At 42.9% G+C, this 24,145-nt stretch overlaps 1 protein-coding gene across 7 annotated transcripts in view; it reads left to right on the top strand.

Annotated features, from left to right (window-relative positions):
• fcho1 (FCH and mu domain containing endocytic adaptor 1) overlaps positions 1-23,498 on the top strand; it is a 52,562-nt gene extending 29,064 nt beyond the window's left edge. Inside the window, exons 7-27 of one of the 7 annotated variants that reach the window (XM_069718127.1) lie at positions 19-123; positions 2,486-2,584; positions 3,030-3,126; positions 3,475-3,592; positions 3,751-3,775; positions 6,317-6,377; positions 8,016-8,197; positions 8,781-8,805; positions 8,974-9,030; positions 11,174-11,225; positions 12,630-12,754; positions 14,028-15,107; positions 16,497-16,603; positions 17,272-17,467; positions 17,943-18,057; positions 18,195-18,350; positions 18,431-18,563; positions 18,991-19,187; positions 19,792-19,856; positions 22,125-22,292; positions 23,368-23,498. In XM_069718127.1, coding sequence (XP_069574228.1) covers positions 19-123; positions 2,486-2,584; positions 3,030-3,126; positions 3,475-3,592; positions 3,751-3,775; positions 6,317-6,377; positions 8,016-8,197; positions 8,781-8,805; positions 8,974-9,030; positions 11,174-11,225; positions 12,630-12,754; positions 14,028-15,107; positions 16,497-16,603; positions 17,272-17,467; positions 17,943-18,057; positions 18,195-18,350; positions 18,431-18,563; positions 18,991-19,187; positions 19,792-19,856; positions 22,125-22,292; positions 23,368-23,396 — 3,192 coding nt within the window. In that variant the 3' untranslated portion in view covers positions 23,397-23,498. Of the gene's footprint in view, positions 1-18; positions 124-2,485; positions 2,585-3,029; positions 3,127-3,474; positions 3,593-3,750; positions 3,776-6,316; positions 6,378-8,015; positions 8,210-8,780; positions 8,815-8,973; positions 9,031-11,173; positions 11,226-12,629; positions 12,755-14,027; positions 15,108-16,496; positions 16,604-17,271; positions 17,468-17,942; positions 18,058-18,194; positions 18,351-18,430; positions 18,564-18,990; positions 19,188-19,791; positions 19,857-22,094; positions 22,293-23,367 lie in introns of all 7 variants that reach the window. The other 6 variants (XM_069718123.1, XM_069718122.1, XM_069718125.1 and 3 more) reach the window with 6 other exon arrangements.
• The last annotated feature ends 647 nt before the right edge of the window (positions 23,499-24,145 follow it).

Below are 24,145 nucleotides of genomic sequence, written 5' to 3'. Positions count from 1 at the left end.
TCCTTTTCTTTTCACTAGGCGGAGCTGAAGTCTAAGAAAGCGGCGGAGTCGTTCGCGGTGTGCATCGAGAAGTACAACCGCGTGGGAGGAGAGTTTGAGCAGAAGATGAGCGAGTCTGCACAGGTCAGCTCCGACTCCAGCTGGGCCAAGGGCCACTTTTTATCTCCCACCCTCGGATGAGGTGTTTTTAAAAAAAATATTTCTCCTTCATGTTGGTTTAATCTTCTTCCAACCCTCCCTGACTCACCGTCTCTGCTGCCTCCCACCACACAAGAACTCCATCTTTCATTTATTATACTACATCGTGCTTCCCCCTAAAAAGGAAACCTCAACCCCCGACTCCTAAACACCCACCCACACACACATCCTGCACCCGGCTCATGCTCATTACCCTTAATCACTGCCTCCACACTTCCATGGTTACGGCTGCTGTTTCCATGGAAATCTTCAACAAACCCCAATGAGTGCTTCTGTGTTTTACATTTGAAATGATGTCTGAAATCCTTGTGACCAATTATCCTTTTGAAGGAGAAGGTCTGGTCATAATTATGAGGGAGTATTTGGTACCTGGGAGAACAACACACGTCAACAGATGATGAGAGATGAAATGGAGGAAGACCATATAAATAGTAAACCGGTAAATCCGAGACCAGTGCTTTTTATTAGAGGAGACTGAAGACGATCAAATAGAAAACAAAATTAAAATTAAACACGGGTTGATGCTTTTTCCGTTCTGGTCTGGTTCGTAGTCACGCTGCCTTTTTATAACCAAACCACGTGCTGTAAACATGAAATCATTTGGACTGACAGGTAACACATCGATCGGACAGTTTTAATGAGTTTTATCATGCATCAACACTGAACATCATGTGACGGCAAGTAATGCAGCTCTTTAATCCTTCTTATTATGAGGCAACACGACCAAATAATAAAGCAGAGATACTCGTCTTGATTAATTTATTGTTTGTTTGTTCTATAAAATATTGAAAAATATTGAAAAATGTCTCAAATACCTAAACATAGTCCATTTTTAATAATAGAGAGCTTTTCTACATGTTTTGGAAACAAACTATTTTTTAGGCATTTAGATTGATTATCAAAATAATTAATGATTTTCCACTAATTAACTGATTGTTAAGCTGCAAACCACCAGTGTTACCACCAGTCGTAACACGTTGGTTTGTGAACTGACATTTTTAAAGCATTCAGTCGGGCATTCTGGTTGTCACCATCTTGGTTTTTGTAAGCCAGAAGTGAACAGTGACACTATGTCAGCCCGCCTTTTCCAGAAATCTGTCTGCACCCAAGCTGCTCTTTGAGGCAGAATATCTGATTAATTATGGAAATACTTTCAAAAGAACCACCAGAGCACTGATCAAAAGGAGTGAATTTAGGTAATGACACCATAATAACTGATTTTGTATTTCATGAGAGAAGTTGACGCTTTATGAATGGGAGTCTATTGGATCCAGAGGGTTTCTGAAGCCAAACCCGAGTGGCCCTCAGTGGAATTGCACTTAGATTAATTTAGGCTTAACTTTTAAGAGTTGGATGCTATGCCCCTTTTTATATACGGTCCATGCTAATTTTTTTTAAACCCTAGTCACCTACGAGCACACTGCCAGAGTCCTTCCTTTCCTTTTGGTGTGCTGAGAGTGTTTTATGTTTGCTCTCTGTGCCCAGATTTTGCCGGGTTTAATTGGAGAAAAGGAACTGGCACAACTCTGCTCATAAGTTCACTTCCCCAACAAAAGCCAGAGGCACTATATCAAGACAATTCCCCTGAAGCAGACGGCGACAAATGAACTGGCTGAATAAAGAGCAGGATCAAACTTAAATACTAAATCCTCTCGAATTATCGCCGGTTTAACGACCTGGCATCCCCGGCCTCTTCTGCTGGCTGACTGCCTCTCTGCATCTCAGCTCTCTGTCAAAGGATCTTTTCACTTTAGTGCATAAAGTTTTTATTCTCTGTTTGTAAGAATCTGGTTGCTTGTCTGAATGCACCTGAAACACACCAGAGAAAATAAATCTCAACAACCAGAGCAATAAACATGAAGAAAACACAAATCATATTCAACAAATAAAATCACACAAAACAAAAGCACCAAGTCAAAGATATTTACACAAATATTAAGAAAAGCCCGAGCAGATGTATGATGGAAAACTGGAATTTACCTCTTAGGACATACACACTGAAGTTGCAATTTGCATGTGCAGGAAATGTATATTTGCAGCATCTAAAAGAGTCTGTTTTTTTTTCAAGTTGATGCTTTGATGTTAATTTATTGAGTTGTGGGTGGATTTAATGTGACTATGTGCCTTCACAGTGATGATGTAAAATGCTATTTAAATAAGATGAGAAGATAAATTATCCAACAGTGGATTTTTGAGGAGTTCACGTAGTAACAGGTTTTTTTTTTTTTTTACATTTTGTTTCACTGTCTTTGTTTGTTTGTGTGCGTACTTGTACATGTTTGAGTAGAAGTTTCAGGAAATCGAGGAGACTCACCTGCGCCAGATGAAACAGCTGATCAAAGGTTACTCCCACTCCATCGAAGACACCCACGTCCAGGTGGGACAGGTAGGTGGGAGCTGACGTAAAATCCTGCATTAATGATCTCCCACAAAAGACAGCAATTGTCCTTGCACTCCAAAAAACTGATTTTTTTTTTTTATCTTTGTTTTTTATATATTTTTGTATAATAGCTGGAGTCCTCCAAGTAGAATTACTCTAATGTCAGTTATGAGCCGTCATTACCAGCAGATTTTTTTGTTACATCCTAGCAGTTGTGTCTAGTTAAAGCTCTTGGTGATAACTTAGTGTAACAACAGTGTCACCCCAGTCAGATGGTTCGAATTGTTGTTTTATTCCTCCTGTTCAAAAATTTGTTGTATTAAATAGCAACAACGGGGTTCTTGCTTGCTTTTCAGAGGTGGAATAGTGAAAGCGTTATTACCATTTCTGATTATGATAATACTGATTATAAACCAAAAACAATAAATCATTCTGTTGTTCTCGGCTGCAGGTCCACGAGGAATTCAAGCAGAATGTGGAGAACATCGGCATCGATAACCTTATTCAGAAATTTGCAGAGCAGAAGGGCACGGGCAAAGAGCGGCCAGGTACAGTGAGCTCACAGAAATGACTGCCGGCACGTGTTCAGCAGGAAGGAAATAAAAGAATAAACTTGCAACTTCAGCTGTTACGTAACAATAAAACTTCAAAGGCATCCACACTCAAGAGTAATGTAGAGGCTGAGTAATTCATAGTGGCATACTGCAACTGCTCACATGAATGCTGTGTGTGTGTGTGTGTGTGTGTGTGTGTGTGTGTGTGTGTGTGTGTGTGTGTGTGTGTGTGTGTGTGTGTGTGTGTGTGTGTGTGTGTGTGTGTGTGTGTGTGTGTGTGTGTGAGAGAGAGAGAGTGAGATGGATGTTTCTTATTTTTGTCAAACTGCCTGTCGTCACTAGCTCTGGTTGGATTTGAGGAGTACATGACAGCTTTGGCACCCGAAGGTGGGAAAAAGAGTCGAGCAAAAGCCTTCAGGATCCCCGGTCTGGGCAAGAGGGACAAGGAGCCAGACTCCACGTGAGTGTGACACACACACACACACACACACACACACACAAAGAGCTCTACAAGTCCCGAACTTCTGAAATTATATTGTGAATTCTGTTCTTTGTCACAGTTTGTGTTATTACTGAATAATGAAAATAATTCCCGTGTGTTGTTTTCTGTATTTGCAGTGATTCAACTGTGACGGAGGCACTCGTGAGTATCGGAAATAAATTACATCCAAATACTGCGGCTCAAAAACCACTGACTCAATTATCAGTCCTGTCTCACTCCTGAATCTCCAGATATCCCTGCTGTAACACATTAGAGGGCATCTACTCTGATGAAAACAGTGTGTGTTTGGGGTGTTTGTGGAAAGGTGATCACGGGGATCATGAGTGTGATAATGACGTGTCTGATGGTGTGGGGTTTCCCAGGTTTATTTTGGTACTTCTGAGAAGACGTTTCTGAGATTATCTGTCAGCCAGAGGGGAAGTGTGTAACTGCATGTGAGAGCAACTGTGTTTGTTTGTGTACGTGATGGCCTGTGTACAAGTGGTGTAAGAGAGAGAGACTTGTGTTTGTGTGTGAAAGGGCTCTGGACGCTGCCAGAAAGTCATCTCAGGCAAGCCAGTTGTGTGTCTTAAAATAGAACCAAGAGGCAGCAGATAAAATGAAAACAGAACTGGACCCAAAACGGTCCCCACAGGTGAGAGGGGCTGACTGGGAAGAGTCCCTCAGTTCTATTAACAATGCTAATAGAAAGGGATCAATCAGTCAGATAGCATTGAAACCAGTTCAGAGCTTATGATGGGAAGTGAAAATATTATTGTCTACTAACATTAACGTGGAATCAGACAGTGAACCCTAGATCCCAGGACCACTAGCGCTGCTGTTACACACTTTCAAGGTAATTTTGTTTCTGACTGCAATCTGACAGTTACTAGTAATGTGAGCAGAAGTTATTTTAAAACGTGACATGAATGCACTGTCACACTCCATTCACATTCAAGATAGAATATAATACAAGTCAATTCAGTCCAGAAAGCGAGTTGCTGTCATAAGATCAGGAGATGGAGCCCATTACAAAAAAAATATTTTCACCAAAACACTTGGAAGTCCTTTTGAGGGGACATTCACTTCACTGAATCAGTGGCTGCATGAAATTTAGATACAGCAGCCTGCATTACTTCAAGCTGCATTCACTGAAATCTGGTGTCTCTGGGGCCTCTTCAATGTGTTATTAGTATATAAATCATGTTATTTTAACTGTATCAGTGTTTACGTTGCTTGATTAAATCGTATTTGTTTTGGAGTTTTCGTTTTGGCCTGCAGCAACTCTAGAGAAACATATTTCTCTCTTTCACTGTCAGACTTTCTTCAGCTGGTCACAAATCGTCTGTGTGCCGTTTGGTGCTGAGCAGGGAGCATGCACTGGTTCTGTTAGAGCTGAAGATGTGACCCGCTGTTGAAAACAGGGGTGATTCAAGTGAGACTGAACAGTATAAAGAATACTTCAGAAGAGTGAATTTTCAGGCTGTGAAGCAGGAAAAAAAAATGCAGTGAAAGTGGCTGAGAGTTTAAAACGAGTAGCTGAGTTGGCAATTACCGTCACATCTTTCAATTTCAGAGCGATTTAATGATACAATAAAAAAAAATCAATCAGTCTTGACATAAAGAGTCTTGATCTTTAAATCTTTAGTACGTGTCTAACTGTAAAGCGGTTGCGGCTGCCGTTAAGTTTATCTTCTCAAACTGACTTCTGTAACCTCATCACATTATCAACTACAATATTAGCTGGACTGTTCTGACTATTCCTGTATCAGATTTTCCTATAAAAAAAATATATCAATGGCGACACTTGGACTCATTATATCAACTTCATCTGTTGAGATCTGTTTCGTGAAATGTAATTAAATATCATCTTTCTAATTCCCCACTCGGTCTAAAAATACCAGCTCCAGCGTTGGTTCGATGTTCGTCTGGCTTTCCTCACGTCTTGTATTTAACTACAGTGACAGACATCCTGGCTTGACCGAGCTCAACAAGTGGGAGCATTTCACATGCGTTCGTCCCTAAAGAACAGAAAAATAATTCAGGAGCACAGTGTGCCAGTAAAGATGACAACCTACTGTAATTTTTTTTAACGTAAAAGTATAGGCTAAAAAGAAGACAACTTTCTGCTGGTTGTGGATACACTGTGTGCTTACAGGGGAGCCCAAAATATCTGCCTGTTCCCGCATGCAACACACAACATTTCCCGTAGCTGTTTCGCAATAAAAGCTGATCATAAAAGATGGAAAGCTTTTAATGTGAAACAGTGGCTTTTATGTGTAGTAGGCATGGACCAATGTGGGATTTTGGTGGTGCGTCCCTTAGTGCGCGCACACACACACACTCACACACACGCAGTATAAATATCTATGTAATAAATCGCTCTCATTTGGAAAAACAGCGCAGAGCCGTGGTTGATTAAATGATTTAAATTAAACTCAAAGTGCACTTGTCGCTTCATCACACGACTCGTGTTCTTGGTGAGAACGTCACTGACTCACACAGTGTTTACCTTTTGTAGGCTTTGGTTATTCACTTACACTCGAATGGAGAGCTCTCTGTTGTGCATGTAATCTGAAGTGCTGAGTTACAGAGTATGATAAAGCACTTGTGTGTGTCAGATATGTGCCATTTGTCTCCGTGTTGCTGACCCAGCTGGTGTCTGCCTCCCTCTTTATCTCCTCTGTGTTTCCATTCATGCAGAACTCCCCCCTGGAGGTAGACGACGAAGGCTTCGTCATCCGATCAGACAGCACTCAGAATGATATCCTTTTTCTGCTCACGCGTGTTCGGTCCGGACATTTAGGGTCGCGAAACACCACTCTCTCTTTTTCCAACTCTTATCTTGTAGTAGTATAATAATTAATGATATAGATCGGTGTGAAATTAAAGAAAACAGAATCATCAACAGGTTTAGTCTGCTTCCAGAGCAGATGGAGCGCTCCTCGATTTAACAAGTCTTTTGAAGTGCACTGAAAGCAGGGACACCAGTCTTCTGACACGTTCCCTTTTTTCATGTTTTGATGAGGGATGTTAATGTTCAGCTGGGTTGAGAACTGATAATGTTGAAGGCCATTTTAATACTTTACTTTTAATACTTTTTTTTTTTTTTTTTTCTATTTATCTGTGTCAAAAAACATTTTTATTACCAATTTGATTAGATGGTATAAACCAATAAAACACGAGAGCCTCCAGCTGTGGTGAATCCCTTTTATTAGCATTCAACATTTTCTCTGCCTTATGTAGTTCTTTAAAACATTAACAAATAATCAACATGCTCTTCATATGACGAAGTCTTAAAATAGTACCCTGTGGAAAGACTTTTAACAAGTTTAAAAAAATTGTCAGTCTGAACAAAATACAAAAACCCAAAGTTTTACAACTCCTCTAAATTCTGAAGCTGTAATTAGCAAATCTCCTGATGTATTAAATCTGCATCTGGTTGATTTTCTGTTAATCTTCTGTTGACTAACTGATGAGCTGAGCTGTGGGCTGAGCTTTACCAAACATATGAAACACACCATCTGTTACATTAAAGCAAAGTCAGATAAACAGCTTTAAAATCAAATTCATTCTACGTCTTCATGTGGAATACCTGCACATTTCATACTCGGAAAGATGTGACAAACTTGAATCGGTCATGTGATGGACTCCGTTTGCACCAAACTAAACCTCATGAGATTGACCCTAAAACGACCCCTAACTGAGAGGGACTGATCAGCCTGACCTAACGAGGTTAAGTCAGGCTGAACTGAGCCTGACCAGCATGAGCTATGAATGACCCTCCCCCCCTAGCCTCGTACTCAAGTACTCAACGTCCTGGCTCCTCAGCTCTGATCCATTTATCACTCTCAGTCCTGACACATGCGAGATAACAAGTCTTCCTGCTTTTTTTTGTCCTCCTATCGAGACACCCCGCATGCTCAGAATCGACAGTACGCATTCATCAAAGATATCGAGGCGTACATAACGCACCGCAGGCACATGCAGCAGAGACCCGGCCAATATCAAGAGGAAGTAGAGGTGACTGTTTTGCAGCTGATGGTGCGGCAGGAAGTGTGACAGCTCTGACACTTGAAAACTCTGTAGTGCTTCTGCATCTACTTGTGTTTTGCATGAATGTTTGGTTGCTGCAGCTGTTTCTCTGTTCTGATTTTAATCAAATCAACATCTTTTCTCTTAATGGAAATCAGCATTTGCCTAAATAGTAATATTCTGCTGGTCAAAGATTATTTGGTTTCATATTTGTTTTAATTTTGAAATGTTTTTTCACCAGAAGTCTCAAGCAGAGTTAGCTGATGCATAGTTTTCTTTTTCCAAACACACCTCCCAGACACCATCATTTCTCATCCCTGTTTGCAGTATGAGCATGTTCTCCTTGACCCTCCTCTCTCCCTCTCACGCTGCTCTGATGAGAAGGAGAACAACTTCTACTCCAGCGATTCGGACTTTGACGACGAGGAGCCCAAAAAGTTCCACATCCAGATCCGACCGGTGGCCAGCAGCAATCGCAGCAACTCCGTCGCCACAGAGAAGGAGCTGAAAGCCACCGTGGGGTCGCTCACCCTGCCGCCCAACAGAGGGGTACGGCAACAGGTTGTTTGTTTTTGTTGTTTCTACTTGACATGATGATGACATCTTATTTTAGCCCTAAACAACCACGAAAATAAGACTCCTCAAGACTGACTGTTGACGTTTAGAAGTATCAAATAATACAGTTTTAAAGAAATCCCACAGAAAGACTAAAACAACCAACAAGTTTTGCCATCGTTTACTATAAGTTATTAAAAACACATCAATGAGCCACAATGTTGTATTTGCGGACATTTTCATTCTTTACGACAAACATTTGTACTGTTGTTTATTTTGAGGCAATCCTAAATACACTGTTCTGCTGCAAGAAATATTTAGTAGTGCACCAAATGGCTCTGAAAATACTTTTCTACCAATGTACTGTTTAATAACTAAAACCTACAGCGCTACAGTACATTTACTACTTTGTCTTTATGAGTAGGAACCAGTGTGTTCGTGGCTGATTGCCACAGACAGACAAATTATTTAGAGGGGCTAAAGCGTTGTTGGATTTGTTGACAGTAATAAAAATACAGAATAATCCATCACGAGTCCAGTATGTTGAAAAGTTGCACCTCTCTCTCTTGACTTTCAGGTGATAGTGAAGCGGCATTTCTCCAGTAAGTTCAGTAAGTTCAGTTGGAATGTTTGTGGAGTAATTTTGTGTTTATTGTGCAGCAAATCTCCTTTTCTGTAACACAAAGTGGTGAGAAATCTACTGTAATCTGTGCACTGCATCTCCGACCTCACGCTTTTGACAGCTGAAATCTTCCGATGCGTCTCTGCAGGAAACTTGACTACTGCAGGAGGCCGATCAGAAGAGGGCGAAGCTGTTGCCCACAGAGGTGAGTCTTCAATCTCACTGTCTGTTAGTCACTGCATCTGTTAGAGAACTCAGGCGAGTAGTGGATTATTATTTTTAGTCAGTTAAACCGAAAGTTAATCTGCAAATATTTTTGATAAATGGTTAATCCTTTTTAAAGGAAAATGTCAAGAAGAATTCTGCTTCCAGTTCATTAGATGAAAAGATTTGATGCTTTTCTTCGGCATACGGCCCATTGTCCCAAATTCAGTATTTTAGGTCTTGAGATGTTAGTAATGTGAAATGATTAACTCAGGGAATCTATGCAGGCAGTTTGAATGTTTTCTGACTTTCTTTAGCGCTAAAGATGAATTGCTTGTCAATGAAATAATTGCAAATTAATCAACACCGCAACAGTCAAAATATGATGACATGCGATCCAAAAGTTCAGAAACTGTTCCTGTTGCACACAAACAGAGCTCAGTATAATAGTCCGCATGGAGCAGGGGGGAAGCAATAACATCTGTGAGTAACTCAACATCAGCACATGTGTTACACACATTTTTGTGACCACTGGTCCGCGTGCATTTGCGATGACACAATGGACCTGAAACTTGAGTAGAGAGAGAGGGAGATGTCAAATTTGTGTCAACAGAAATAAGTTACAGGGTGTTGGAAAAATTACTCTTAGGCTTGGTTCAAAATCAAACACATCGGACATTTATTCTTGCAAGAAGGAACACATACATGCACCCTCAAAGAGAGGTGTCCAGCAAAAAAGGGCCCCCTCACTCCTCCGTAGGGCAGCTTTTATACAGTGGGACAAACAGTTGACAGTCACCCCCATTCCCTTTGTATCTGCTTTCGTATGGTAATACAGAGTTGGTTGTAGGTCACAAGATAAGGACACAGGGGAGTCGTCAATTAGATGCGGAAAGTAAAACAAAAGGAATCATTTGCAAACACGAGAAACCCAAAGAGACTTTTCGGAGCCTGCTTGACAAGGGACTTTCCGGAGCCACAATGCAAACAAGAGGAAGAGACAAATCTTTTCTTTCCATCATATCCCTCCTGTTTATACAAAGTATAACATAACATGTACATAAAAAGGAAAAAAACAAAAGAATCTTTCCATCACAGGGAGACAAATCCCTGGTGGTGGGGAACAACAACTGTGTTGTTTAGGGGGAGAAACTTAGAGAACCCATTTGTAATCTCTTCACAGTTCTTTTGCCCCAAATGTTTTCGCTCAAACTCCTCGAAACATCACAGGCAACTGACCCTGAGGGTACGAATTCACGGTGCGCGATCACGCTCAAAATTTGATGTGTGCTTTCTGTTTGGTGGTCACCAAACGTTTGTAACTCTGTTGATCAAGCGACATAACTTGGAATACGCGCTCAGAAAAGTGATACCTCCCCCTTGCTCCGTGAGTATCACTGTGTTGCGCTATGCTTGCGTGCAACAGGAAAACTTACAACATTTTGTTTGTACCTCATATTCTCTTTTTCCTGTGTTGGAGGTTTCAAGCTTCTGTCCCTTCATTTTTTGCTGTTTGCAATCTGAAAAGGTAAAAAAAACCAAAACAAATTCTCACACTATCATACAGCTGCATTTGGAGCATTGGTGGATTGATGATGCTATCGTGTAGCATCTCTCAACCTCCAGCCTGCTTAGCCCCCGTGTTTCCCCCTGGACAGTAGATTTCTTCATCGTCTGACCTTGCATTAGCAGCCACCCTCCATTAGTCACACCCGGCCCTCTGCTCGTGCTCCAAGCCGTGTTTTATCGATCGCCCACAGGTTTGGTAGCTGTCAGTAGGTTAGTCTGGAGTGGGAGGCTACAACTTGCTGCACTCCAGCAGCAGGGAGCCTCTCTCTTTTTAAATCCGGTGGCAGCAGGATGAATGATCAGCTTCTGATTAAAGGGGTAACTCTGCAGGGACAGCAGCGGTGGCCGGAGCTCAGCGAGACCGGGCTAATTACTGGTATTTATCATTGAGAGGGTAATGTCTGATGGGTTTTCCCTCGTGTCGCCTTATCTCACCCGATACCAGCCTCTGACAAAGAACACTGCTGCTGATTAGTCCTGATTAGGGAGCATCCTCTGCACTGAGTCACAGTGTCTCCTTGTGTGTGTGTGTGTGTGTGTGTTGTGTGTTGTGTGTGTGTGTTGTCTCTGTACAGATGGAGAGCAGGAGGGCCTCTGTAGGTCCACCTCCAGCCCTGATCACAGCAGGTGAGATATCTTTGCCCTTCACGTCATCTCCTCCCAGCTTCCTCATATCTGTCTCTGAGCGGGCGCAGAGGTATATTTGGAGCTTAATCTGCGTCACCAGTGGCCTTTTCAGCGGTTTGAAGCTCTTCAGGCTTTCTGCTCACAGTCGTTCACCTGTCACCGTCCTTGATTTATTTTTGTCTATATTCTAGTTTCCCCTTTCGTCAGCCCATTTCTCTCACTGTTATTTCCCTCTTCTTCGTTTCCTCTGCAGCTCAGACAGAACTTTTCCTTTTACTTGGTTAAAGTTGTTTTCAGACAGAAGCAAGACCAAAGAATACACTGTGGCACTAGTGGCGATACATACACGACATGGACAAAAGTACGTGGACATCTAAAGTCAAAGTTGTAGGAATTAATCTGCAGCTATAATGGCATCCACTCTTCTGGTGTAACATTTTAGAACCTGCCTGCAGGGATTAGCCACAAGAGCATTAGTGAGGTCGGACGCTGATGTCGGGTGATATGGTGTGCTCACTGTCATCAAGGTTCTGCTCTGTGCAAGCCCGTCAAACTCTTCTACACCAAACTAATATAAAAAAATATCACAGACTGTGTATTAAAGTGGTCGTAGCTTCCTGGTCTAAAAAAATGAGGCCAGTGCAAACTGCCATAAACTGCAATACCACCAAGGGCCTCTAGGGGTTGGCTTGAAAAAGGATCGGGCTCCATAGACTCCCATTCAACTTCTCTCGTGGAAAAAATTTATTGACTTTCCATTTCATAAGTTATTATGGTGTCATTTGCTAAAGTCACTCTTTCGTATTAGTTTTCTGGTGGTCCATCTGAAAATACTTCCACCATTAATCAGATATTAGCAGTGCAAAAGCGGCATTTTGGGCGACGTGTCTGTTTGATTGACAGGCCTGTGGTGCAGTCAGGTTTCCGCTATAAGTGGGCGGGGCGTAGTGTCCTCCACAGTTTGTCCAAATATGGTCACTTCTGGCTCTAAAATAGCAAGATGGTGACGGCCAAAATAGCAAACTGGAACCTTCAGAACAGCAGTTCACAAACCAAAGGGTGACGTCACTGTTGGTTGTCGCTTTAGAAACTGACAATTTATAAATAGGAAGAATAGAAATGACCCTGCATAAACTTCAGGACATTTACAGAGGTGCACAGCAGGAAATAAACACTGGCTACATGCAGAATTGTATCTTTCCAGAAAGATACAAGAAGACAAATACTGTTCATTGCTCTCTCTCCTTCCCTGTCCTGCACTTTTTGTCTTTCTTCATGCATTTTTCACAAACCCCTAGTTTCCTCTTCTCTTCCTTACACCCACACTTCTGTCTTCACTTCTCCCTCCACCACTCCTCCGCTCTGCTTGATCTCCTCTTCCGTTTCTTCCCTGCTCTCCGTCAGGTTGAGTTCGACAGCGTCGGGCTCAGACAGTCTGTTTGGGCCGCCACTGGAATCGGCCTTCAAGTCCAAAAGCTTTGACAGCCGGGAGCAACTCAGAGAGCCGATCGCTTTTGGAGCTTCTGAATGTAAGACGAGTTGTGTGGAAGATATTCTGTACATTCATTTTGCAACGTGATATCATATTAATACTGTGTCAGCACAAAAATAAGACAACCCTCATTATATGATGCACTTTTTCCAACAGCAGAATAAATTTACAAAAGTATAAACAAGCGACAATGACACCCAAACGTAACACCCACAAATGATTTAAACAAAGCCAAACTAAAAATTCACAAAACAAATGAGAAACAAAAGTTGGCAGACCAGCAAATAATTCTCCATTATTACCCAGACATGCTGTATCTCTGTTGGCCGCAGCCGCCCACACGGCCTCTCGTTCTCACAGCGCAGAGATGTACAACGAGCCTTTTTTTTTTTAAAAAGTACTTTGAATAAAGTTCACGTTAAACCAAACTCAAGAGGGTCACATAAAAACACCTGCTCGGCATTTACGTTCAAATCAGTAAATAAATAAAAACTAACTCAAAAAACAGCAAAAACACTTGAATAAATGGAGGGGGCATAATAAAAGGATTTTGTAAAATGATTAGACAATCATCAGTGGAAATTCTGCCCTTCGCTTCATCTTTTATGCATCGAAACATCATGTGTTTCCTGTTAAGTCTTTTAACTTCAGAACAAGCTCTGAAAAGATGAGTCCCCTCATTTGTTCTTGGAAATAGCTGAAACTAAAGGGAAGTCTTTGCAAAATGAATATTATAACTGCACTCACTGAAGTCTCGCATTTGTGTAACAGCCTTTGATCCTCTGCATCGCCTCATCGCGAAGCTCATCACATATCTCCGACCAAATCTGTTACCTCTGAGCCTCCTGGTAATGACTGGAGGATGAGGGCTCTACGAAGTAATCTACAAATCAGGGTATTAGAGGTTTGAAGGTCGGAACTTGAACAGCGTAGTCGGAGACGATGAGGCGCACTGGATTCAGAACGCAGCCGGGTGTTAATGTGGAGATCTCTGATGGTAAATGAGACCCAAAACAACTTGTGAAAAAAATGGAGGTTGCATTATACATGGATGTCTGGACAGGTGTTCTCTCTAAATGCAACATGTAACATCCAGAAAACATATCCCCTTATATATATTTTTTTTTTTGAAGAATGTAGCTACTGTGTCGTTGTTCTTACTACTTTGCCCTGAAACTTGAATTCACCACAGCTCATCAGGAGAGTCTAACGCCATCTTTACTCATTTTCTGTTTCCTTCTTTTATCGATAATCAGATTTACTGCTCTGTGCTGATTTCCTGCGATCTGTATGCTTATTGTGTTTGTCAGATGCCGCCTTCTCGTCCGACTCCTCCTCTCCAGAGAACGTCGAAGACTCTGGCCTGGACTCACCTTCCCATCAGCCCCTTGGGCCGTCCCCTGAGCCGGTGGGCTGGGCAGCTTGGCCTCCTGTGTCACAGAGTAAAGAGCAGACACAAACACTGGGGCGACCGGCGGACCCTTTCCTCTCGGCTTTCCGTGACCCCTCCCCCGGCTGCAGCCCCCACCCGCAGGACGACCCTGCCGGCGTCTGGTCCATCGCCGCATCACGCCCGTCTCGTGTCCTCCCCGATATGGACCCCTCGTCGATGCGGTTCCCTGCTTTCTCTCAGTCCCTCCCCCCACCTGAGATGGAGTTGTCGGTGTGGAACTGCAAACACATCCCACCTGAGGACCCCTTCCTTGCTGCCTTCGAGAGGTCCGTCACCCAGGAGACATTGAACCTGTCCGACGCCTGGTCGCGCCCGCCGCCCCGCCCCGCCCAGGAGGGCAGGGGAATGGAGGTGCGAGGAGACCCGTTCTCCATCGCCCTCGCCGACACCAAGACACTCCCAACCCCTTCCGCTGCCTCTTCGTCCTCCTCCTCCAATCGTAAGGACAGAGACAGGAAACGAGACCGCAGTCTGCCGCCTCCCATTTCCTCCGATGACCCGTTTGCAATCACGATGATTGGCAGCCCGACGCACCAGTCGACGCTGGCTGCAGCCGCCGGGTTAATCCCTCCAGACAGCAGCAGCAGCAGCAGCAACAGCAGCAGCGGCTCTGCCAAAAGCAATAGACTGGGACTCGACGTTAACTCGAACTCTTCACCGTCAGCTCAGCCAAAGAAGGAGCTGATGCACTGGAACTCTGTCCACAACCCGTTCAGTGAAGTCGTCGGCTCCAAATCACAGGAGGGAGGCGGAAAAGGAGGAGGAGAAGGAGGAGAGAGGAGAAAACATCGATCGTCAGAGAACGAGCCACGCAGGAACGCCCCTCCGCTCACGAGGCATTCAGGACCCCAGGAGGATCTGTGTTTCTCAACAGACAAAGATCAGGACTGTCTGGACCTGAACACTCAGATCACCTGCACTCTCGGCTCTCACAAGGGTACTCAATTTCTTCTTTTCCGATGGCATTTAACTTTTCACTCATCATAAATTTCCACATTAAAATCCAGCAACGTGGGCAGCAAGAATAAATTAACACAGCTTTGAAATGACCCGTAGTCTCCTACAGCAGCTTCCAAGTATTGTGCACATTTTCACTGCCTTAAATGTAAAAGTAAACGGGTAGAAATAATTAATTCTGTGGATCAGGGTGCTGATTTCTAATGACGGCACACCTCTGCAACCACACAGCTTTGACTTTTAATTATCCGGTATGAGGCCTAATCTTTCCATCAGGGGTCTGCCTGGTACGCCGTTCATTACGGGCTAATTCAGCCAAATGAAACCCCCGTAAAAGGTCAGGGTGGGGCTTTTATTTTCACGATTACTGCTGCGTTCCCTCACTATATTTCTGTTTCACTTCACATTTACCTTTGCATTTCGTGGGACCCACATAAATGGCTGAGCTGTAACATGATACAGTGTCATGTGTTGTGTCATAAAAGTAGAGGTCTGCTGTGACCACAGTGAGAGTCGGTGCGCCGTCAGCTGTGTCTGAACCACCGCATTTAGAAAGAAGAGTAGAGGATCTGGTTGACCAGCTCTGTGACTGAGGCAGACTGAAACGGACTGTAGTTCTGAGTATGACTGCAGATTTGCGATGATATCGCTTCCACTCTTACTGCTTTGGTTGTTTTGAGCCCGTCTGTTGCAGACTAGTTAAAGGGTGTAACACGGACTACATGCAGTGTGTGCAGTGACGGTTTGTCTGGCTGAGCGTTGTATTGAAGCCTCTGTATTCCTGAGCTCTTGCGACGTGTTGGCAAAACACATCTGTCACAGAAGCACTGCGGCTTCAAATAGTAACAGCTGCACGAATCTGCAGCACCACAGAGCAGCCACAGCTTCACCCGTCACCGCCGCTCTCAGCCAGCCGCTTGACACCGTCAGAGATCTGCCTTTTTAAAATGAGGAACGAGCAATGAAGGCGTCATAAAGTGTCACATCATCTCTCCTTACTGTAGCGTCTGCAGAGTGTTTCCCTTGTTTTATAAACTGGAGTGGACCAACACACCAACTGTTCATACGCTTTAGAAGAAATGCAAAAGTTAATGTGACGCAACACAAAAATAATCCAGAAAAATTAATTCTCAAAAAATGGTCAATTAATTGGGTTCTGCATCTAAAACTAATCTACAAATATTTTGATAACTGATTAATAATTGAAGAAAATCTCTGGCGCATGATCAGACACCAACAGCTTCTTTAATCGCTCAGTTAAACCACAACAAATCAAATGTTGGGTGCCAGCTTGTGTTGGCAGCGAGGTATTTTCCTGCTGATTTTAGAGGACGTCTGTCTCTAATTTGTGTATCTGTGTTCCCGGTAGGCTCCAAACAGAACTTCAGACAGGACACAGCTGAGGCGCTCGCAGCTGCTCCTCAGAGGGCGACCCGGGCCAAGAGGTCTTCGGGCCGACTGAGCGGCTGTGAGAGAGTGAGTAGCAGTCATGACTTAAAGGTCTCATATTTTATACTTTTCTGGTATCTTATTTCCACTCTTGATATGCATACAAAGATATTTTTACGGTTTTAAATGACAAAACACATCTCAATATAGTTTTACTTCTCCTCTCATAAGCTTTTCTCCAGAGCTCAAACAAAAACAGGCCGTTTTGTGTCCGTCTCTTTAAGTCGCATTAATCTCGACGAGCTGCTCCTCTGATTGGCTGACTCTTTTCTGAGTGACACGCTCCCGGGCCAGTCACAGGTTTTCTTCAATGTAGAAGTTTGCCAGCTCTTCAACGGAATGACTCCTAGATGCTTTGTTCCACATTAAAGCTCGGGTGGACACACGAGCCCGAGTTTGTGACATCACAAACTTACGGAAGTCCGAACAGCACAGTTACTGAATGCGGTCTGTGCGCAAAAAAAAACCCTCCTGAAACTTCTATTACCTGTGAAGTTTCCAAAAGGTCATAATTGTAAATATTTAACCAAATTCATGTTTTCAATACTGTTGTTTGGCCTTTTATAAGACCACGACATGTAATGTGGCTTAACCGGACCAAGTCTAAACTTAATGTAAATGTGTGATCACGTAGAAGCATCATCTGTGTGAAAATAGTCCAAATACTGACTCCGCTTCATCCCTGCGTGCGTCAGTCCCGGTCACTGTGCTCCTCCCCGCTGCCGGAGCCCAGCCCCTCCTTCACCTCCTCCTCCTCCTCCAGCCCCAGTGAGTGGGGGCCTCACGCCAGGGACGGCGAGTGGGGGGCCCAGAAGCGAGCGGCCAGCCCTGCCAGGGTGGGACAGGTTTCGCCGCTGCCCTTCAAGCACCAGGACCACCAGCAGAGGCAGTGTAAGACGCACAAGTCCACTTTTAAAGTTAAACTTCAAGATGCCCTTTGGAAGTAGCAGAATTATTTATTTTTAAGCGGAGAGAAATATACTTAACGGTAGAGTTTGTTTGTATATTTCAAAGAAGACCGGTACCATTTACATATAGAGACACTCGACTTTAACTGATGCTCCCAGTCAAGAAAATAATCCCGCAAATAACCTCCGGTAAAATCACAGATTGTTGTTTTTACATTTTAGGGTTTTTAATGTGTGAAACAAAAGAGATGTGACATCCCAATTAGTGAGCTTTACAAGTGCTGACTGGTGGATTTTGTTACCTTCTGACAAAGCCAAGCTAAGCTAACTCCCTTCGTATTTACTGTACAGACACAAGACCGTGAGCATATTTTATGCACGTTTCCTAAAACGTTGGACTGTTCTTTAAAGATGGCGTGGCTCATATTGACAGCAGATTTATCACGTGATCTCCACAGTGCACCTGTCCAGAGGTCCCAGTCCCATTTCCCTCAGCACGCAGGAGGCCTGGCCGGTAGCAGCGGCCATCACAGAATATATCAATGCCTACTTCAAAGGTGGACAGCACAACCGGTCTGTATGATTCTCCCTGTTTTACACTAATAGCAGAACGTTTGCGTGTTTTCTGTTGATGAATGTGTGTCGACGGATCGGAGTAAGAAAACACCGCTGATTTATTTTTGGTCTGTGTGCTTTTCTTCTTTCCTCAGCTGTCTTGTGAAGATCACCGGCGACCTGACGATGTCCTTCCCAGCAGGCATCACCCGGATCTTCACGGCTAACCCCAACGTTCCTGTGCTCAGCTTCCGACTGGTCAACATCTCCAGAATCGATCACTTCCTGCCCAATCAGAAGCTGCTCTACAGGTCAGCTGCCGTCCGCGTTGTGTGTCACGGACCCCGTCCACTCGAACCTACATCACTCCGTTGTCTCCGCGTCTCCGCAGCGACCCTTCTCAGAGCGACCCAGACACCAGAGACTTCTGGTTTAACATGCAGGCTCTGCAGCTCTACCTGCAGAGAGAGGCTGAACTCAACCCCCAGGCTTCGTACTACAACGTCGGCCTGCTCAAGTATCAGGTCGGGATTTAAATGGAGGATTCTCACCCGTTCTGCTTCGCAGTTCAGCTTCTCATCCTCCTAATCCTTCTCCATTTTCCCTCAGGGGTCTTTGAAGGTGTCATTTAAAAACATCTGTGAGATAATGAAAATGCACCGTCATGCTTCTTATTAAGAATGGTCTGAAAAGAATTTATTAGTTTATACGTTTTAGGGGAAAATAGGAGCTTCCAAAGCCAAAATAAACCTCGTTCACTGTTCATTTGTCATTGGGAAATCTCCTCTTCATATCAGCTGAGGTCTGATTTCATTTCAAATTTACAAATTATTTTCACCATATTCGGCATATCCCCCATGGAGCCATATATTAACGTTTTATTGACGTGGATGCTACTCTGGGCTCTTCATTTGAAAGTCTTTCAAACTGTAAGCCTCCTTGCCTCCTCAGGTGTCGTCTCAGGACCCGGGTCGGGCTCCCCTCCTGCTGTCGGCCGAGTGTCAGCGGAGCGGCACGGTGACCCGGGTGTCCCTCGACTACCACTGCTGCCCCGCCACCGCGCCCTCCACCCAGCTCACCGCCGTGCAGGTGCTGCTGCCGCTGGACCACACTGCCACAGACCTGCAGTGCCAGCCGCCCGCCTCCTGGTGAGCTGCGACGGTGTGATGATGATGATGGATAATGATGATGATGATGATGATGGATAATGAGTAGTTTCTGTCTGCCCTGAGACTGCCCTGTTATTAACCTGATAAATGTAATCAAGAGGATTGTCGTAATGCACAAACAGAAGCAGAGCTGCTGGCTAATGAGAAGAATGAAGGGGGAATTTGATTTTAATAAAAGTTCTGACGTGATGACAGACGACTAAAGAACAAGATACGCATGTCGGGCCGAGTCTTTATTGTCTTAATTTCCCTTCAGATTGGAAATTTAAATCCACTTAAGTTGGTTTTTCTAACAGTTAAAATGATGATAAATGAAAGTAAGTCGGGAGGGCTACAAGATTTACTGCTGAATAATGTTCAGTTGTGAGTTTTATTCTGTTTATGATCATTTTATAGTGACTATATTTTGATTTTGGAGCATTAATGAGACATGTACTTCCCTCCTGAAGCATTTCTCAGTTTGTTTTTTTGTCATTTTATAGACTAAATAAACAAGAACATTATATAGAATATTCAATGACAATTATAATCGGATCACTGCGGTGGATTTCAGGCCTCAGTGACTTTTCTTTTCCCCGTGCAGGAACGCTGAAGAACGACGGCTGCTGTGGAAACTGCCCAACCTTTCCCCGACCAACCACAGCAAAGGTCAGGAGTTCTGCTGCTGCTCTTTTCACCGCTCTGCTTTTCTTCTTTAACCCTCGTTGGACATGGAAACTTTGACTCGAAAATTCTGCTCACTGGAAAGCGAGACTGCAAGATCCGGGGGCTGGTTGTCATTCAAAAATGTTCCGTACCGGTTCCTGAAAAAGATCCATTTAAACAAAAAGAAAATGACATACAAATATTTAGTTTTCATGCGTTTTAGAGCGGGAAGAGTGTTTTCTGTTGCTGCAATGCCTCCAAACTAAACGCCTCACGGGGGTAGACGCTACAATTCACCGATGTTCCCTAAACGCCTCGCATGCAGGTTACCACAGATGCTACAATTTACTAATGTTCCCTGAACGCCTCACGTGCAGGCTGTCAGTCGCTACCCAGCTGGCTGTGCACAAAGCCTCCAATTACTTCAGCCTGTAACTCGGACAGGTGTGTGGCCAAAATGTGTTTTGATAAAGAGTAAAATCTGGAGTTCTAATGTGAGATTGAACTGAAAACGTAGTAATTCCCTTCACGCTGGCGGCCCACCAAATAAATCTTCATTACCCAGCTCTACTCGCACCCTGATGTCTACCTGACCGTCTCGACCCGTTTCCCGTCTACCAGTTCACTAGTTGTCTCTTTGAATTTGTTGTCAACGTCATCGCCTCCTCGTCAGTGTCACATCTCTACGTCGTGTCGAGACAGATGTAGAAATGAGCGGGAGAGATCTTTCTCTCTTTCAACAGCCGAAGCCTGAATCGTTACCTTTTTAACAGCAGCATTAGCATTTGAACGTGGCAGCTGCTCTCCTCAGCCTCTTCAGATGAACAAAATGAGAGTGAAGGTGCCTCTTAGTGCTGAACTAACAAAGACTCCTAAAATATTCACACTTTATTTGGCATCGGACTGATTGTAGTTCATATTTCAGGTCTTTTTATAATGGTACACAAATGCGAAACCATATGATAAAAGGTTTTCTGGCTTCCTTTGAGCTCTGGGTTTGCTTTGCCTTTGTGCTTCTTTGTATCAAGACACCCACATTTCTTCTTTTTTGTTTTATCCTTTTTTTTTTTCATCTAATGATATATTATTACCTCGGTGTGAAGTAATGGGATTGTAGAAGAGTGAACGAGAAACTATTCAGAGCCACCGGTGATGGATGGGATGATAAAGGCAGAAAACGTTTAAAGTTGGGAGGACTTCTCTGGTTTCTCTGACGAAAACACTGAATGGCCGCCATGACTCCTTCCTGTCCCTTCAAAGTGATTTCCTGCGCAATGTCTGCTTCTTCATCACCAACGTGTTAAAAGTGCAGCTTTGCATTAATACTGCAATTAATTATTTCCACCGGACGTCTTGTAAACGGAAGCAGACGTGTTGGGGAGAAAATATTTTTCACCTGAACGGGGACTGAAAAGGAGCTTTGCAGTAGCTCGTCCGTACAGTAATTAGTGTTTCGCCTGATATTCTTTTACACTGCATGTCTTCATCCATACATAATATATCCATCAGAAATAAGATATTTGTGACATTTACGTACGAAGGCTTGTCATTATGAAGTCTTGCTTGAATTGATCATTTGCAGGTTAAAAGATGGTGAGACTGAAGGTTTAAACCAAGCTTAAAATTAAAGTTTAGCGATGATATATCACTGCGGTTTAACATTATTTAAATGACTTTATTTCAGTGTGAAGCAGAGTCCTAATTCGATGTGGGGGTGGGGGGGGGAGGGTAACTAACAAGTATTAAACAATCTGCATTATTTTTGTCAACAAAACATTGTTACTTTGGATTTTTTTTTTTTTTTTATTTTTATTTTTTTTAACTGTCGCGCGTGAGAAGAAATAGCATCAAATCCTCATATTTGAGAAGTAAGAAACTGCAAATATTTGACATTTTTGCTTTAAAAATGTCAAATGATTATGCAACTGTCAAAATAATTTCTATTTCATTAATTGAAAAATCAATTTATGCCGTTTCAAGCTAGATTATACTCCTAACCAGAGGCTCCTGACAACAGACAAACAACTTTATCCCTGCTCTGTATATATATATCTAGATATATATATAGATATCTAGATATATATATATATATCTAGATATATATATATATATCTAGATATATATATATATATATATATATATATATATATATATATATAGATATGTATCTGTATCTTACGATAAAGTTCTCTTGAATCTTGAATCTAAACACTTTGACTTGGCCGATCTTTATCCCTGCAGTGCATTCATGTCGTGTATCTGCCGTCTCAGGCTCAGGGACTCTGTGTGCCAGCTGGCAGTGCCTGGAGGTTCCCCGCGGCCCTCCGCCCAGCCTGGCCGTTCAGTTCGTGGGCTCCGGGGCATCACTGTCGGGCACGGACGTGGAGCTGGTGGGAAGCCGCTACCGCATGTCGCTGGTCAAGAAGAGATTCGCCACAGGTGACACTCTGAACACACTTTCTGGAGTTTGTTTTGTATGTAGATACATCACACGGTGCGGGTAAATGTAAACTTCAAAGGCAGCTTTGGCAGAAGAAATGCGGGCTTCACGCACGTTTTATTACAGCGTTGTTTGTATTCATCGGATGCACTTGATTCCGGTCATGTTAGAAGGACAACTGATTAAAACAGTTATGCCGTTAATCCATTCTTCAAATGACTGAAAAATAACCGCTAAACGTTTTCATGATCTATTCTTGTCCGGCAAAAATTGATAAGCATTTGTCGTTTTGTTTTTCAAATGTGATCATTTGCTGCTTCTTTTTTTTTTTCGTTTCATATCCTCACAAAGTTCCCTTTAATACAAAATGCCAACATTTTCTGACAAGTAACCTTTTAAAAACAGCTTTGACGTGGTAAATACTTTAATTATATTTCTAGAAAAAGCACTGCAGACAATGTGGACCCAAAGTCATTTTATAAACATTTACAACCATGATCAAAATGTTCTGACATTCTCATTCATGTATTAGTAGTTTAATAACATTTTAACTGTATTATTATCAAATACAAAGGATTTTACTGCCTTGCAACGCAAATGTTGTTCCTATTAATGGCAAAAATAAATTAGGCCGGTAACAGAGCTTATATAAGGAGCCCGATATTAGACGGTGTTGATGGTTGTTTTTTTTTTCTGTAATGAAAGTAACAGCTGTTTGGTTCTTATATGTTTTATGGTGTTCATTAAAATAACTCTGCAGTAGTTGAGAAGTTCCCTTGAGTGTTAGATGAGAAGAGTGATGTCACGCTCACAGCTGTAGCGCAAAGAAACGGGAGCAAGTCCAAATCCACTTCCCAGCACTAATTACATTACAATATTTCTGGACGGCACACGTAACCTGATTGTATCTCCGAACTTAAAGGAAAGAATTTTCAAATCAAATCTCGGCAAGAAAGAGGAATTACATTTTTTTTTTTTTTTTTTAAGTTTGCTTTGTATATGTTGTGAGAAATAGATGGGGATTTGTTTGTTGGAAATATAAAAGCTTTTTCTCTGACCGAATGTCTCCGACAGGGAAGTACATGGCGGGCTGCTCTTTGTGAATCGTGTGCGGGACCGTCGGATTCCTAAATGGACCATCGCCGGAGGGTCAGAGGACGTCGCACTTTGTCCGAGTGGAGGGCCGGGAAGACGAGGAGGAGGGAGGTGGTGGTTCTCGGTAAGGCTTCAAATTGGACATTCACAGCTCATCCTGGAAGGACAATGTGCACCTACTTTGTGACGGTGTCCCGCTGCTTTAGGACCAAGCCTTGTCGTCGTCTTCTTCTTCTCCCTCTCAACGTCAACGTCACGTGTCGTACGTTCGGTCGTCCTGCCTTTTCCGGGAGGAAAACTCTTTTTCTATTCAATCTGTTCACACCGTGTTCTGCGTGCCTTCGTATCAAGACGCGGCGAAATAAGCTAGATGTCAGAACTTTTCTTGAATTGGAGAGGAAGGAGAAAAAAAAAAAAAAGAAGCTGTGTGAATAAAGTTCAGCATATTATTGTCTGCAGCCGAGTTGCCATGGAAACTAGGATTTTTTTTTTTTTTTTTTTTAATTATGTAAATAATGTATCTCTAGAGCATCCCCAAAGGATCGAACCAGTCGTTTGTGAGCAAAGGTCTTCTATCAAAACCTTAGAAGAAGAAGAAAAAACAAAACTGTTTGTAAATCTGCCATTTGTTCCAAATAACAGTTTTTGTGACGTTGATATTTGATAAAAAAAAAAAAAATAATAAATGTGGTCAAACTTCTTTGGTTTACACCAATTTATTACACATTGTGACCAAGTACAAAATACAGCTGAACTA

This window comes from Brachyistius frenatus, unplaced genomic scaffold (genome assembly GCF_029030835.1).
Source record: "Brachyistius frenatus isolate BFR_SWC_R1_liver_20210118 unplaced genomic scaffold, ASM2903083v1 Contig_186, whole genome shotgun sequence".
NCBI lineage: Eukaryota > Metazoa > Chordata > Actinopteri > Embiotocidae > Brachyistius > Brachyistius frenatus.
The sequence above is the reverse complement of the archived record's forward strand: the minus strand, read 5'-3'. Positions and strand labels throughout refer to the sequence as shown.